Source organism: Lissotriton helveticus, chromosome 2_1, assembly GCF_964261635.1.
Source record: "Lissotriton helveticus chromosome 2_1, aLisHel1.1, whole genome shotgun sequence".
Classification (NCBI taxonomy): domain Eukaryota; kingdom Metazoa; phylum Chordata; class Amphibia; order Caudata; family Salamandridae; genus Lissotriton; species Lissotriton helveticus.
The window spans coordinates 1,255,984,851-1,256,000,839 of NC_136059.1; the positions used below are offsets into that span (position 1 = coordinate 1,255,984,851).

Genomic DNA, 15,989 nt, shown 5'->3' on the forward strand with positions numbered 1-15,989 from the left:
CAAGTAGCAGCCTTAAAGAGGTCTGAAAAGGGTATATTACCCAAGAACGACATTGACCCAAGAACGCCATTGTAGCCTCTTTCTTTCTGGTGGTATGTGCTCTAGACACCGAATACATAGCCTGTTTTGTTTTTAGAATAACCTTGTTTGCTAAGTTAATAGAGGTACACCCACATCCACCTACATTCTATGACCAGCGGGGTCAAGCACAAGCAATAAGACAATATTGCTGGTTATGATAAAGACTACCACGTGCAATTTTTAAAAGGTTCCCAATGAACCAAACAACTTAAACAGCTATAACACGCCTTAAACCTCCCTCTGACCAGAAGACCATCCCCTAATCCAGCCTGCTCCTCGTTAGAGTAGAAATTTCTGTGCACGAACCTTCTGCAACTTAAGTGGATAAGAGTCAATCTGTCATTCCAAGATTGTCGTGTATTTCTATAGGTTCTGAATCGATCCCCCTATTCCTGACCCTATTCTGGTTAAACTAACTAGCTAGTTAACTAACAGTCAGCCCATGAGGCAAGAACAGCCCCCATGATGCAGATACCGTTATCTGACGCAGTCACACTACGGCACAGGAACGTGTTATCTGATTAGGTCATAACGCTTGAGATCTAATTAGACAAGCGACATTCCTCCAGCCCCTGATAAGGCATACGACGTTCTCATAACAAATCAAACCTATGACAACCTGGATAATCCGTGCGGCCATTGTTTTGATTTCACAGAGAACTTTTGCAAAAGAATGTGCTAACGAGCAAGTCGTATGACATCTTTATTGACGTACCTATGTCCATCCTTACGTCAATCTCGGCACCTTTAAGGTATAAATATTGCCGACCTTGCCCTATGCAAAGACACGCGTGGTGACAGGACGGAGCAGCCACACTTGCCGAAGCCGAGAGCAGAAGCAGACCCCGCTGGCAGCAGCCCCGCCTTCCTGACGCGCTGAGAGACGCGCTGCTATCTCAAGCCGAGAGACCCAGCACCGGCGCTTCCGGGTAGCCCTCGCAAGCAGCCTGGAATATCGAGAGCAGAGAAAGAGATACCATTCCTCATTCATCCTAAATTCCAGGTACAGAACTGAATAACCCCTCACAGAGAATTCTTTAGTTATTCACTTGGCAAAAACAAACTTAACTTAAACTGTAACTTTCTATTCCCGCCCACGCATTAGACTTAGGTCAGGTACACGGGGTAGGCGTATTTAGAAACACCAGTTGAGTACGTTTAGTCAAATGTATATGTGTATGTAAATATATTTTAATCATTTTAAACATCATATGGCTCAGAAACCATATCAATGTTTTTACAGTATTATTTTATACTATTGCTTTTAATGTATGCACTTTACTTAACTATAAGTATTGCAATAATATCGATCCATTTCTCTTGTATGAGAAAAGAGACTGATCAATAAATAACACCTTTTTATTGAACACGCCCGTCTCTTCCTTTTCTCTACAATCTGATGAGACTAAGAATGCACGTACTGACTGAGTAAAATAATTGCCTTGTGCTCACACGACTCTTGAGATTGACTCTTGATTAGGGGAAGCAAAGTTGTCATGTTTTCTATGGTTGTCAGAAACTAAATCCCTTCTTGTCTAATCAGGGAAGTTAATCCTTCCTTGAACATTCGAGAAAGTTTCTAGCGAACTCTGAGCTTAGCTGGCAAACCCAAAAATTAAGTCTAGTATCGACAGTAGTAGACCTAGTTAACGTCTGGTCTAGGCCTTTACTGCTGTAGGTACTATTCCAATGCGCAGAGCCTATTGGGAAAATAGGAACTACACTACATGGCGCCCAACGCGTTTGGAAAGGGCGATAAAACTAACGTAAGACATTTAGAGTAACTCAGTCGTGCTTTCTCACTCAGACCCCTTTTCCCAAATACTCCAAAGACGTCTGGAGTGGGTGAAAGGTTATATCCTCCAAAACCTCGCAGGAGGGAACTCCTATGTATGGTTTTTGGTCAAGTCAACGTTGAAGGATAAACAGTTCCAAAATATTGTGCATCTAATCTCTGTTTCCATAAAGAAACCTGATCTGCAAATAAAAATAATACCATCCTGTCAGTAAAATGGGAGACAGTGATGAAGAAAGAGAGGCAGTTAGATTAGCAACTGAACTCGCAGATGCTGATGCTACCATGCAAGCAGCAGACCCGAATATAACACTCATTCCGGTCATTAAAAGGAGATCTATAACCTTAAAACTTATAGAAAATGGACTGACACCTAGAGGTGGTACAGTCATATTCGTAATTGAGGCACACGAATATCGGCAGACAGAGGTATATTATACATGGATACATTTTCCAGCAGCAAATGCTGTAACAAAGTACTTCCACTATTACAAAGTAGAGGAACCTCCTGAAACATACACTCCTTTCGAGGAGGTGGAAGTACCACTCAAATTCCAAGAGCATTTGCTCTTATTTGATGGCGCCCTAAAACATAATAATCATATAACCAGGCTCGGTCCTTTAGGTAGACCAGGAGCAACGTGGCCGGTCTTAGCCGGATACACACCACATCCAGACATCGACGAGATGCCTGCACCACAGCTGTTAATACAGCTAAAACAATTACTAAAAATTCATAGACAATTAGTTCAGTATGTAATGCGGACTTCAACAATTCAGCCAGCGATTAAACTTCCACAGCTGACCCCTCACCAGGGGAACACAAATAAAATCACACCACAGAACATCCAATCCTGCCTAGGTAAAGTTCCAGCAAAACGGGAACAAATACCATTCTGGTTGGCACAGAAAATCACCCAAATAGAGGCGGTGTTTCCTGACACCACCCCGCTGGAAAAACACAGGATTCTGACTATATGTCTCCCAATGGGAATCGCACCACACATTGAGGACTGTGACACTTGGGGTACAGTCTTTGCTTCCATCTACACAAAAACGCACGGTGTCCCATCCATTTCGGTGATACCAGATGTGCTAAAACAAATTCAAGATGAATACGGTCCAGAACCTGCTTTAACTCTTGGTATGAAATTACTGAAAGACTTCAAGCAGGTCTCGGCTATATTACTAGCCAACATAAAAGGTGAAGCAGCAAACGTGGCGATCCGCCAGAGGTTAAAAGAGACAGATATAGCAGACCAACCAGCTGAAATTGCCAGAATCATAGAAAAATCCTATGAAGAACTAGGCAGAGATAGTCTAGGTGGAATACCAGTAAAACCGCAACTGACTACAAGTCCAGAAAAAATATTTAATAATAATAATTCACCAAAAAAGAACTGGGATGGAAACAAACAATCCAATCCTAAAAAAAAGAAATTCCAGTCCCGAGGAAGGTCTCCTAGGCGAAGAGAAAAATCTCCAAACCGAAGACAGAGGTCCCGCAGAGTGACCCCTCTGGGAATAGATATAACCTTAGAAATAGGGATAATATTAAAAAACCTGATAGATATCAAGACATTGATACACGTCCCTCTCAATCTTTTCAGAATTCCTCGCAGAAATCGGAAAGAAGAGGACGATCAGAAGAGCACGCCAAGTCCAAAGACAAGGAACCTGCTCAGCTAAAAAAGAAATTACAATTTCCAAAAAAGAAGGTAGCCAGTATCACTACATGGCGCTTCTTTTCAGAATTCCTCGCAGAAATCGGAAAGAAGCGCCATGTAGTGTAGTTCCTATTTTCCCAATAGGCTCTGCGCATTGGAATAGTACCTACAGCAGTAAAGGCCTAGACCAGACGTTAACTAGGTCTACTACTGTCGATACTAGACTTAATTTTTGGGTTTGCCAGCTAAGCTCAGAGTTCGCTAGAAACTTTCTCGAATGTTCAAGGAAGGATTAACTTCCCTGATTAGACAAGAAGGGATTTAGTTTCTGACAACCATAGAACATGACAACTTTGCTCTCCCCTAATCAAGAGTCAATCTCAAGAGTCGTGTGAGCACAAGGCAATTATTTTACTCAGTCAGTACGTGCATTCTTAGTCTCATCAGATTGTAGAGAAAAGGAAGAGACGGGCGTGTTCAATAAAAAGGTGTTATTTATTGATCAGTCTCTTTTCTCATACAAGAGAAATGGATCGATATTATTGCAATACTTATAGTTAAGTAAAGTGCATACATTAAAAGCAATAGTATAAAATAATACTGTAAAAACATTGATATGGTTTCTGAGCCATATGATGTTTAAAATGATTAAAATATATTTACATACACATATACATTTGACTAAACGTACTCAACTGGTGTTTCTAAATACGCCTACCCCGTGTACCTGACCTAAGTCTAATGCGTGGGCGGGAATAGAAAGTTACAGTTTAAGTTAAGTTTGTTTTTTGCCAAGTGAATAACTAAAGAATTCTCTGTGAGGGGTTATTCAGTTCTGTACCTGGAATTTAGGATGAATGAGGAATGGTATCTCTTTCTCTGCTCTCGATATTCCAGGCTGCCTGCGAGGGCTACCCGGAAGCGCCGGTGCTGGGTCTCTCGGCTTGAGATAGCAGCGCGTCTCTCAGCGCGTCAGGAAGGCGGGGCTGCTGCCAGCGGGGTCTGCTTCTGCTCTCGGCTTCGGCAAGTGTGGCTGCTCCGTCCTGTCACCACGCGTGTCTTTGCATAGGGCAAGGTCGGCAATATTTATACCTTAAAGGTGCCGAGATTGACGTAAGGATGGACATAGGTACGTCAATAAAGATGTCATACGACTTGCTCGTTAGCACATTCTTTTGCAAAAGTCCTCTGTGAAATCAAAACAATGGCCGCACGGATTATCCAGGTTGTCATAGGTTTGATTTGTTATGAGAACGTCGTATGCCTTATCAGGGGCTGGAGGGATGTCGCTTGTCTAATTAGATCTCAAGCGTTATGACCTAATCAGATAACACGTTCCTGTGCCGTAGTGTGACTGCGTCAGATAACGGTATCTGCATCATGGGGGCTGTTCTTGCCTCATGGGCTGACTGTTAGTTAACTAGCTAGTTAGTTTAACCAGAATAGGGTCAGGAATAGGGGGATCGATTCAGAACCTATAGAAATACACGACAAGATTGATGTACAACAGGAGACTAATCAGTTTAACCTCAAACATCTGATCAATGACACCGAAGACCTTTTTAAGCATCTGATGGAGGACAACTCCCGGATAGCTGCAATTTCTCCTGTAAAAGTAATGTTTACTGCCATACGCATATGTGTATTTTGCTGGGAGTGTATAGTCAATATGTTGCAATTTTAATAATTCTCATTAACCGCCGTGCTAGAATCACTTAATAGGTCTGGAGAGAAACTCACCCAGCTCAGACTGATGGATTCAAGAGTTGGGACTTCTACAAATACATTTTAATTATTGAGGCATTACCAAATCTGCCAACCATGTTGAGGAGAGGTGGGAGAGAGATGAATCGGTTAGGTTCAACAACACATTTGCCTATAAACAGATTGTGTTTTTCTTTCCCTGTATTGATTTCTCACTGGGTCCTAATCTTGCCATCAGTGGTTCTGCATATAAAGTGAACAAGAAGGGAGAGGCCATGAGCAGCCCTCTCTTGCAGCCCTCTCTTTATGAAACAGGTCCATGGTATCTCTACTAACAGAAGCTGCCTGTTGGGTCTGCATAGCTACTGGCCATCCATGCTTTCTATTTGGTACCAAAACAATCAGCCTCCAAAACCTTCCACAAGAATGGACAATGCACCCTGTTAAAAGCTTTTTCAAAATTGTTGGATAAGAGTAAGGCATTCTTATGAGCTCAAGGTACAATCAGGCTGAGGGCCAGCTTGGTTTTATCTAAAGTGCTCCTACCAAAGATGAATCCAACGTGGCCTGTACCGATAATTCCCTGCACATACTGCCCCAGCCAACAGGCCATAACTTACATTAAAATTTTGGCATCAATATTGAACAGAGAACTCAGGCAGGAGGAGTAGCACAGTGTCGGTTCTTTGCCCAATATAGAGGATATGCATGAATGCATGTGGAAATGAATGCATGTGGAGAGGGGAACTAGTAAGGGGGAGAAGGATATACATATATATTTTTTTAAGCCCATGAAGCCATCAGGACCAGGTACTTTCTGGAGTTTCAATCTGGCAATTCCAACTTTAACTTCGACTGATGCTAAAATGTACCCAGCCTTTCACTGGGGCATTAACAGATGCAACTATAAATGGTCTCAACGGCCATTCTAAGCGCAAGTCCTCTACCATTGAGGAACACAACATTCTCTTTAACCTCCCCTAAAAATGAGGATGACAATGGCCACTCTCCCCTTTTTGTGCAGTCGAAGGAGGTACTGGGGTGGAAACCACCTGGGTGTTTTTTGATTAGGTGCATATCTTCGATTAGGCATATATGGCTGCCAGAATCTGGCAAGAAGAACAGCAAGCACTGCAATCCTCTTTGCCAGAGAGTTAGGTCTATCTATAGGATTATTGATACAATACATCAAGTAAACAACTAAAAACTAAACAATTAATCTGACACCCGCTGCAAAAAGAGGCCAAAGGCCTGGATGCATCAACCCTTGCCTGTCTTAAACAACATGCACTCTACACAATATCCCCAACAAACCTTGTATGCAGCCCCCATCTCTAATACAGTCCAAATTACCACAGGAAGCAGGGAGGACTGCGCCCTGCAATACATGTGGCTTCCCTTATGGACCTCACTTAAGATCCAATGTTGTCCACATGGAAGTAACTAGGAGTCTAAAGTCTGTGATGCAGCCAGCAAGAAGCTTGTTACTCCATTGGGAGGAGAATGATTCTGAAGGTGTGGTCCCATCAGTAATGGAGTCCTTTAGTTCTCATAAATGCGGTAACCGGATAAAATAGTCACCTTTTCTGGAGAGTAATTGCAGGAAAATCCTGGAAGAAGTTTTTTTCCAGGTAATATTGCACACAGGTTAGGTTGTCTGGTGGGTTACTATTCTTGTGTGTCGTAGGACCAGTCTTGTGAGCCTGGTCCAGATTATCAGACAGTTCTGGTAGGAGTGTAAAGAGTTTCTTAAAATATGTCTCAAAGTTTTCTATCTCCGCATTTGACAACACCTCTAATCCTGACATTCTGTTACCATTAGTTCTCTAGGTCTTCTAAATGCAATTGCAAATCGAGATTCTGTTCATCTACATTGTATAGTTCGTCCCATGGCCTCAATTTTGCTTGCTTCGTGTGTAGGAAAGTGTCCCTTTTTGCATGTTTACCCCTCACTTTTTTCCGATATCTGATGCAACCTGCCTTGATGTGCCCTGGATCCCTCCCAATCAGGTTTCCATGGCCTGTGTTCTCCCTTTGTACCCACAATTGGCAAATCTTTGGTCACAGATAAGAGCCATGTAAATGTACCATGGGCACTGTGACCAGGGAAGGCCTCTAAGGGCTGCAGCACATATTGTGCCACCCTTAGAAGCCCTGTATCTTAACACAAACTGCCATAGCAGGCTGCGTGTTTTGGTGCAGAGAAAAGTGAAGAATCGACATGGAACACATACCTGTGTGCCATGCATGCAACCCACTGCCTGAGGCCTAGGTAAGTCACCCCTCTTGCAGGGTGCACTAGCCCTCAGGTAAGGGTACAGCCACACCTACTGCTTTGACCCCAGCCCTAACAGCCTGTCCAGACTCCGACCTGCCTACAGCGAGAAAACGGTTTGTCCAGCAGCCTGCCAGAGCCCGGGGGACCTGCCCTGAACTCACCTTACAGACGGTCTACTGTGAGCAATGGATTTGCTCAACAAAGACTCCAAGACCAGAATCCGGAATCGTCGACTCCGCGATTCTGCACCAGACACCCACAGCCCGAGTTAGACTGGCCAACACCACGAGGTCTCTCCAGGGATCCTGACCTGGGATCTGGTGATCCCGACCTCCCTCAAGCTTCAAAGCGAAGCCTGCAGCCTCAACCTGAAGGGTCCCCCAACCGCACCCGGAGCTGGTAAAGAAACCAGACCTCAAAAGACACCCCCTGCAACTGACGCCCCACAGCTTTGGGTGGCCCAACCGACGTTGTCCAGGCATCCCCCAAGAACCCCCCTTACCTCTCCAGCCAGTGGCTGCCTTAAGGAAGTCTCCCTGCCCGAGCCTGCAGCAACTTTGCCGAACTGAAGGTCCCCATTGAGAATCATAGTGTCCCCGACGTCTTCTTGCACCCTGCCGCCCAAGTTCTGCAGGTGGTGCAGCCCCTGGGCTGAACGCTGTCCCCTGCAGTGCAGACCTCAACCCCAGGAGCTTTGCTAACACACCTGAATGGCATGCTCACAAGCAGTCTCCAACCAAAGGCCCCCTTAACCCCATTGACTACCACTGGGCCCCTCCACTCTGCACCCCGCCACCCCAGTGCTGCTGGTGGTGCAACTTGAATACCTACCTAGACCTTGGGAAGCCTTAGTCCTAACCCCCAAAACTCCCACTAGTAAAAAATGTACTTACCTGTGAAACCGAAGACTATTTTTTCCACATAGGGCCTAAAATGCTATAAGTATTGAACTGCTGTTTTGTATGGGGAAAACGAACTATAACTTAAACCAAGAAAAGTCTTACTTACCTTTTACGGTGAGATCCTGAAGTGCGGTATCTAGGCATACCACCCCCAGTAATCAAATAATCTGAAAGTAAACAAGTATTCTCAAAATTAATTACTGTGCATTATAACCTACTTTTTAAAACCATACCAACCTGCAACAATTGTAAATCCACATTTTTGTGTAAAGGTTTACAATTGAAAGTATATTTTACCTAACTGTACCAAGTCCTGCCTGGTTGTAGAAATAAAATACAAGTATACCTTTTTTACACTTACCCAATTGGTCCGAATTTAATCTCAGTGTGTGCGCCATCTGTCTTGATTGAGGGAATACAATAAATGCTTAACACACCCTCTGGATAAGCCTAACTGCTTGCCCACACTACCACATAAAGAGCTGTTCGTATTTACCTAATGTACCCTCTAATATACGTCTGGGGACTCCCTGGACTCCGTGTACACTATAACTTACTTTGGTAAAGTATATACAGAGCCAGCTTCCTACATCGTGCATCTTTGGTTTCCACAAGTGACTCCACTCAGTGCCTTAGGGATGTCACGTCTGGTTAAATTTGTGTAAGTCTTTGCAACACGTTTGTAAAGGCGAACAATGTCATCCTGGATGCCTTGGCATAATTCCTCCATGAAAGATCGGGTGATTGGACGCACCAGATCTCCAATCCCTGGATCGACTCGTTCCATTCCAGCCTTGTGGAGGTCAGTCAGATCAGTGAATTAGCTAATTGTGAACTAGCCTTGGTGAATATATCTTTTATAGAAGTCATTCTTGGCTTTGGCAGAAACCAAATTGTGCTTGTGGGATCAGAGTGCGCTCTAGGTAAATTTTCTCAGTTCATGGCACTTTGTCAGCAACTCTCAGCTTATCCCATCACTCAATAGGGGGGAATCCACATAAAGGGTAATCAGCAAAGAAAGAAGAGAAGAAAAACAAAAAAACAATGCTTTTGGCCCGGGGGTGAGAAAAAGGAGAAGGAACGAGGCTTTGGCCTCAGAAATACCTCTTTTAATCAGGCTACTTTTTTGCAGTTCATATTTCAGCCAAGTGCTGTCAAATACTAAAAAGGTAGCCTGTATATGTTCTCCGGTGTCAGCAGCGCTTCTGAGTCACACCTCTGCAACACAATAAATAATTGGCAGGACCACTGGAATTATGCAATTCTGCAGCAGCAGTGTTTTCCCCATATTTATGGATTTGCCTCAAAATCCATGATTTGCTGCATAATCTATAGATTGTAACCAAAACAAAAATTTTGTTTCAAGCTCAAAGGGATCAAAGTTACTAAAATGATGCAACACGTGTTCCCATGAAATACAAGGCTATTCTCAAAAATTGAGAAATGTGGCTAAACTAGTACTACTGAGAAGAAATCTTTGCACATAATCTCACCTGTTTTGTAGTGGATGCTTAATGTAGTTTTCAGGGTTGGCAACCTCAAGAGATTCGCTCTTCTCTTCTTCTGAAGCTGTGGTGTTGGCAGTGATTTCCTGCAGGGACAATCAAAAACAAAGATAATGGTTTGTGTTGAAGCTGGACATTCAACTGTCAAAGTACGAAAGATTCTAAATCCCAAAACCAAATAAAGATCAGGACAATGAAAGTGTAACTTCAATACGGTCTCAATGCTAGATGTCTTTTACGTTCAATTTTCATTCCAAAGACTTTTACTGAAGGATTTCCATATGAGCACCGCCAACGTTTAGAACTATTTGTGAGGTCCCTTCTTGGTGCCCCAGTACATTGAGAGGTTACTGGCGAGAATGATGCAGGGGGACTATTTATCACTGGCGTTCCAAGTTTACACTACTTGCACTTTAATTGTACTGGAGTGGATGGGTTCCCAAGGGGGCGCAAATACCTCTGCAGATGCATGGTGCTGCCAGGGTCGAGGTTCCTTAAAAAGAAATGTGGTGAGCGCGAGGCACAGCGCACGCACCAGTTATCAAGTCATCTCAGATGGCTCTATGGTGCACAGACTTGTGCGGTGGCTCAGTCAAAGGCCTCTGCCCTGGTAACACCGTAATGCATACCATTGTATGCATTCTATTTCCAGTTGAGGACCATATTGGAGTGAACGGTCTTGCAAGAGGTTGGAACAGAATGTTGAGCTGTGTCAGTCAAGCTATGAATACAGAAATGTGATATACAGAAGCCCCTCGATACAGGGTTCAGGCACCACTCAAACAGCAAAACACCTCAAATTGGAATTATCACTGGCGTCATTTGTATACAGAGAAGAACCACATGCATGCGGGCGCTGCTGCCTGGCGGTTTCTTTCAGATGTTCTCATTTCATGCACATGAGAACCAATGTAAGTACGTGTTTTGTGTTTTCACAGTAAAGGTCTGGCATTTGTAAAAGTTAAAGCTATTGGCGTCATAAATTGTAATGTTTGTTATTTACTTTTTGGGTCTGTAGTGGAGTGATTGTTTAAGGAAAAAAGTGCACGTGATTCTATATTATTAGAATTAGTTGGGGCATTAAGGAGTTGGGGTGGAGGGCTATGAAGACAGGAAGAGGAGGAAGGTGGACAGAAGTTTAGAGGAAAAAGATCAGGCGTTAAGTAGAATAGTAAGATGAATTGAACATGCTATGGATGGAAAAGGCAAATAGAAAATTGCAAGAGGTTATGGAAATCAAAAATGGTAGACGGTTGGTGGTATGTCAGATGTACACTAGGAGAGCAACAGGGGAATAAGTGGGCAAATGTGGGGAAAATACAAATAGATTTCCATGCAGCATACTCCTGTACATATGTGTTTCTCAAAAGGAACAACTACAAGAAATCATCTTTAGTAGTCTTCTGGCCTTTTAATGGCCCCATGTTGTTAGTTTCAATGTCCCCATGTTGTTAGTTTGCTTGGTAAAGTTGCAGGCGTCAAAAGATATTTTCTTTTCCTTGTGGTTCTGTTTCAGCGTGGACACGTTGCTCATTTTTTAATATGTTCAGTGAATCAAGTGTTTCACGTGTCTGTTATTGTGCACTAAGGAAATTGATAAATGTTCTCAAAAACACATATGGTGGATATATTTGTGACTCATTGCGGACAGCATTAATTGCATGTGGCGGCTAATTAGGTCTTTGAGTATTTGAATTTCTTCTCAATGGTACCTATGAGTGCCATTGTTTTGTTAGAGTACCAGTACCTATTGAGGCACAAGTATTGTAAATATGGGTCATTTAGCTCTGTGATTATTGTTTGCCGGGGTGCCTGCCCCCTTGAATATAGCTTGTCCTTCCCACTCCCCTAATCTAAACAAAGTTTTGGAGGGGGGCCCGACCTCAAAACATTTTGCTCAAGGGGGGGCTCAGACAAAAAAGTTTGAAGACTTCTGGTATATTTGGTTTGGGGCAACTGCTCTGTTCCCGAGCATCAACCTGAAGATACCAACTTAATTTTTAGCCTCCAATTTCAAATACCTTCACGTTTACAGAATGTTCTAAAGTTTTAATTTTACATTTTGCTTCTTCATTTATATACACAAAATGCATCTATTATTCTATTTCCTAAGAAGTCACAGACCGCTTGAGTAGGCATTGCAGACAACCAGGTCAGGGCTCGAAAAATCAAAACAGTCTTACTAAACCTGCAGGTCTAGTAACTTCAAAAATCTACTCTTCCTAACTGTAGTGCACTTGACCTCTGTGAACAAATGGGACTAGTTAATGAGATTTAAAGGCATTTTTATTGATCATTAACTTTGTGAGGATTAAAGATGCCTTTAAATCTTGCTATTTTGTCACATTTGATTTGCTTTCAGAGACAGAGGTCAAAAGTCAGACCTCCTTCCTACTCGCCAGAAAGGGTGAGTATGACCCAAAAAAAGCCAGACCTCCTTCCTACTCGCCAGAAAGGGTGAGTACGACCCAAAAATAGCTTGCCCTAATTAAATCTGGCTCGCAAATGCGAGCGGGCGAGTGGATTTTTCGAGCCCTGCATGTGTCCCCGAACCACAGGTTAAGAACCACTGTTGTAGAACATATGTACATTTGGGGAGCACTATAACTTTATAAACAAGTCCGCCCTCCTTAGTTGTGAAAGTGGCAACTTGAGTGATTATACAATATAGGGGTTTTTCCCCTCAAAGAAATCTTCTTAAATCCTGGTGACATACGCCCAGATACTTAAACCGCCTTTGGTCTATCAGTAAATAGCCTCTGATTAATTCTCTGGGGCTCCAGGAAGTCAGTGGATAAATCAGTCTTTGTTCAACCAGGGACTAGGTGTCAAAAGGGGAAACACTATTAATAGCAACATGTTCGATGGGACCCCCTCAAAAGAACAAATTATGGCCAAGGAACAGAGGGGAACAGAACCAAATATAAAGTAAGGGAAGTTCCTTCAGTGGCCGTATATTTCAATTGTGTGTATACATCTATGAATGTCAAAGATAGGTGACAGAAAGAAAGTTAATTCTAGACAAAAATTACTCAAAAATTCTATATATTTTATTTTTATTTTTTATAAATATAAATTCATATAAATACTGTTTTGAATCAAGAATTGCATAGAGAATACATCTATTTGTTACAAAAAATCACAAATAACACAAAAAGTCAAAAATATAAACAACAAGAGTAATACCCCTTGGTAACAACCATACCAATCAACATACTCACGTGCTGCCAGTCATACCACAATCAAACCACATACTCAGATAGAACAAGCATTGGCATAGCCAATAGGTCTCGCAATAGAAGAGTTTTACATTTTTCGTTTTGCAAATGGATGAGTGGCGTTGGTAATCACGATCTATATGTTGTGCTGACAGTGCAGCCAGAAAATTTACTGTGTAGAAGCGATATAGTCCGTGTGTGCGCACCAAAAGGTTACAGAGTCAAAGAGACCCTTGTTGTGCTTTTATAAAAATCCATTCTGTTAATGATAACCGTGAGTTTTACATGCGCTTGCGATAGTCAGTGCCAAAACTGTGTGTGTTTTTGTGTGTGTGTTCATGCTATCACAAATATATACAAAATGGAAAAAAAAACATGCCAGTGATGCTCTAAGCAGAGTGATAAACCCATGCTAAACCCATGCTTACAGTGAATAGTGGACACGTATGACGTGTTTGATAGCTGCCGCCCAGCAGCACTGTTTGAAAGTGGAAGTGTTTACCACTGTGCAGGATTAAAACCTATTAGCCCACCGTGAGCCACATGCAGGCGTCATAGTGAAAAGCCAGAAATATTTAAAAGTCCCTTGACCCAACCATGTAAATTCTGTGAGAAGCGCTACAAGGCTTTTATTTTGATCCGCTGTGCGAGTGCTTGCTATTAAAAGGTGCGCAGACTTCTATTAAAAATAATTGCCCAAACTCTGAAAGCATACAGCTACCTCCTCTTGTAAAGTGAAACTAATTACAGTATTCTTACTGCATGATAACCGCCAAGTCTATTGAACGGCCGGGGGGAGTTTGAAATCTGCAGGCAGTCAGCGAGCTTTGTGCAGGGGTAATTTAAAGCGGCAGCACCCTGTGTATAACTGTGCGCATTGTTGAAAGTATCGACAGAGGGGGAAAGGTTTAACAGACCTGACATACCACCGCCATAAGTAAACCGAGGCAGGCAAAGGGCAGGTGGGGGCAGAGGGAGATACGGCATCCCACGTTTATTTATTTATTTTTTATCTGCAGTGGAGTGCATGTTAAAAAGCACGCATCCTTCGAATAACAAGCAGGGGGAGGAGTAGGGAGCCGCATCTGAGGAGACAGAACAAGTGACGGTATCAGGGGAGCACGAGAGAGTAGGGGGGAGGAGAGCAAGAGAGGGAACCGGTGTAGCGTCGCCTTTGGGATCCACCAAACACATGCCAGGCGGAAGGCAGCAGATGGGGTGCCTGGGGCTTTGAAGTAGGGTGTCCAGAATTTCAAAGCCAAACAAGACGGAGGGCATTGCTGTGGGGAGGGGGTGGAGGAGAAATGCACACGGCGGGCAGGGGAGGGGGCGGAGCGGGGAGAGCGGCATGTCGGTGTCAAGAAGCCGGGGCCTTTGAAGTGAAGCTAAGCTTCACTTCAAAAGGTGTCGGAGTAATGCGGCTGAGGGAGATTGTGGCTGTGCACGCGCTTTTAAGCTCAATGCACATGCGCATTGAGCTTAAAAGTCACGGGCACTGCAAGGAATCGCCACGATTCCTTGCTTCTTAGTTAAACGTTGTTAAAGCCGCAATAGGCTCGCAAGCTCGATGCGCATGCGCATCGACAGGCGAGACCTAAAAAGGAACTGGATTGAAGTTAGCTAGGTCACAAAGCTATTGTTGTTCTAGGGCTCCAAGATGTAATTTTCGGCCCTTATAGCAGGTCTACGCGCGTTTCGGCGGCTCTAGGCCACCTTCATCAGGACCTTATTCATCATATAGTGCAAATACCAGGGGATCAAAAAAGATATGCAGTGTAACGCAAGAATATCTTATTATTTGTGATTGTATCGATGAAGTCAAGGGTAAGGTAAAAGCAGATTCACAGCATCAATGGTGCCACTCACGATGGGGACAGAAAACGTCTAGGCTTCAGAGCTTCATATCATAGGTAGGTAAACGCTGTATTCCGTTTTGGTGGCGGAGTGGTCGTGGAATATCCGTATTGTTAAATCTTCGGAGTATACACCTTTATGTCTGGTATCAAAGAGAAAATCTCAGATTTGTGCGGACGGCGAGGGGACTGAGTTCTGTTACTTCACGATTTCTATAGGCGACGACAGTCCACTCCATAGATAATATGCATTCCAACCACCAGCGACCCTTATAGTCCGTAATGGTGCGACGTGATCCCTCACCGTAAACGAAACCCTCAGCAAAAACTTTGGGTCGCTGGTGATCCATTATCATCAAACAATATTCTAAGGTATTTATAGCATTGCACCTTTTTCCAGCTATCGCTTTTGCAAATACCATTTATATTTACTGCTCTTCATTACCTTATTGCTGACTTCCATTACCTTAGTTTTGGTTTAATTTATTATCATTTTATTCCTCTGAATTACAGAAAGCTCACAAGGTGCAGACTTGGTGCTTGGTTGGAGGAAGTAGTTAACACAGTGGGCGACTTATTTAATAATGGAATACTGATGGATCACGAAAACTTTGTGAGAGAAAACAGGGTGCCAGATCACTTATACAGGTTACACGCCGCATTACAACAAAAAACACTGGGCCCCGCAAAGACGAGAACCTTCAAACCATGAACTGGTTAAGACCCTATATTATATGGGCAGAGGGAGGCATCTTATAAAATGGTTATACGTTGGGATAAGGGCGCACGCTGCAATAGAATTAACAGAATTACATGAACAGTGGGCAGGAGATATAGGACGGGAGCTCACAGATAAAGAGTGGGGGGTTCTCGTAGAGTATCCAAAATGAGTATCCATAAACGCTAAGTTTAAATTCATACAAACTATGCTATCCATGCAGCATATCTTACCCCACAAGACTACAACGAATGTTCCCGCAAACACA

General features: G+C 43.2%; 1 protein-coding gene across 1 annotated transcript in view; it reads right to left on the bottom strand.

Moving 5' to 3' along the window:
* EIF4E (eukaryotic translation initiation factor 4E) overlaps positions 1 to 15,989 on the bottom strand; it is a 262,801-nt gene that overhangs the window by 183,558 nt on the left and 63,254 nt on the right. The window contains exon 2 of the mRNA XM_078676211.1: positions 9,921 to 10,018. Coding sequence (XP_078532337.1) covers positions 9,921 to 10,018 — 98 coding nt within the window. The remainder of the gene's footprint in view (positions 1 to 9,920; positions 10,019 to 15,989) is intronic.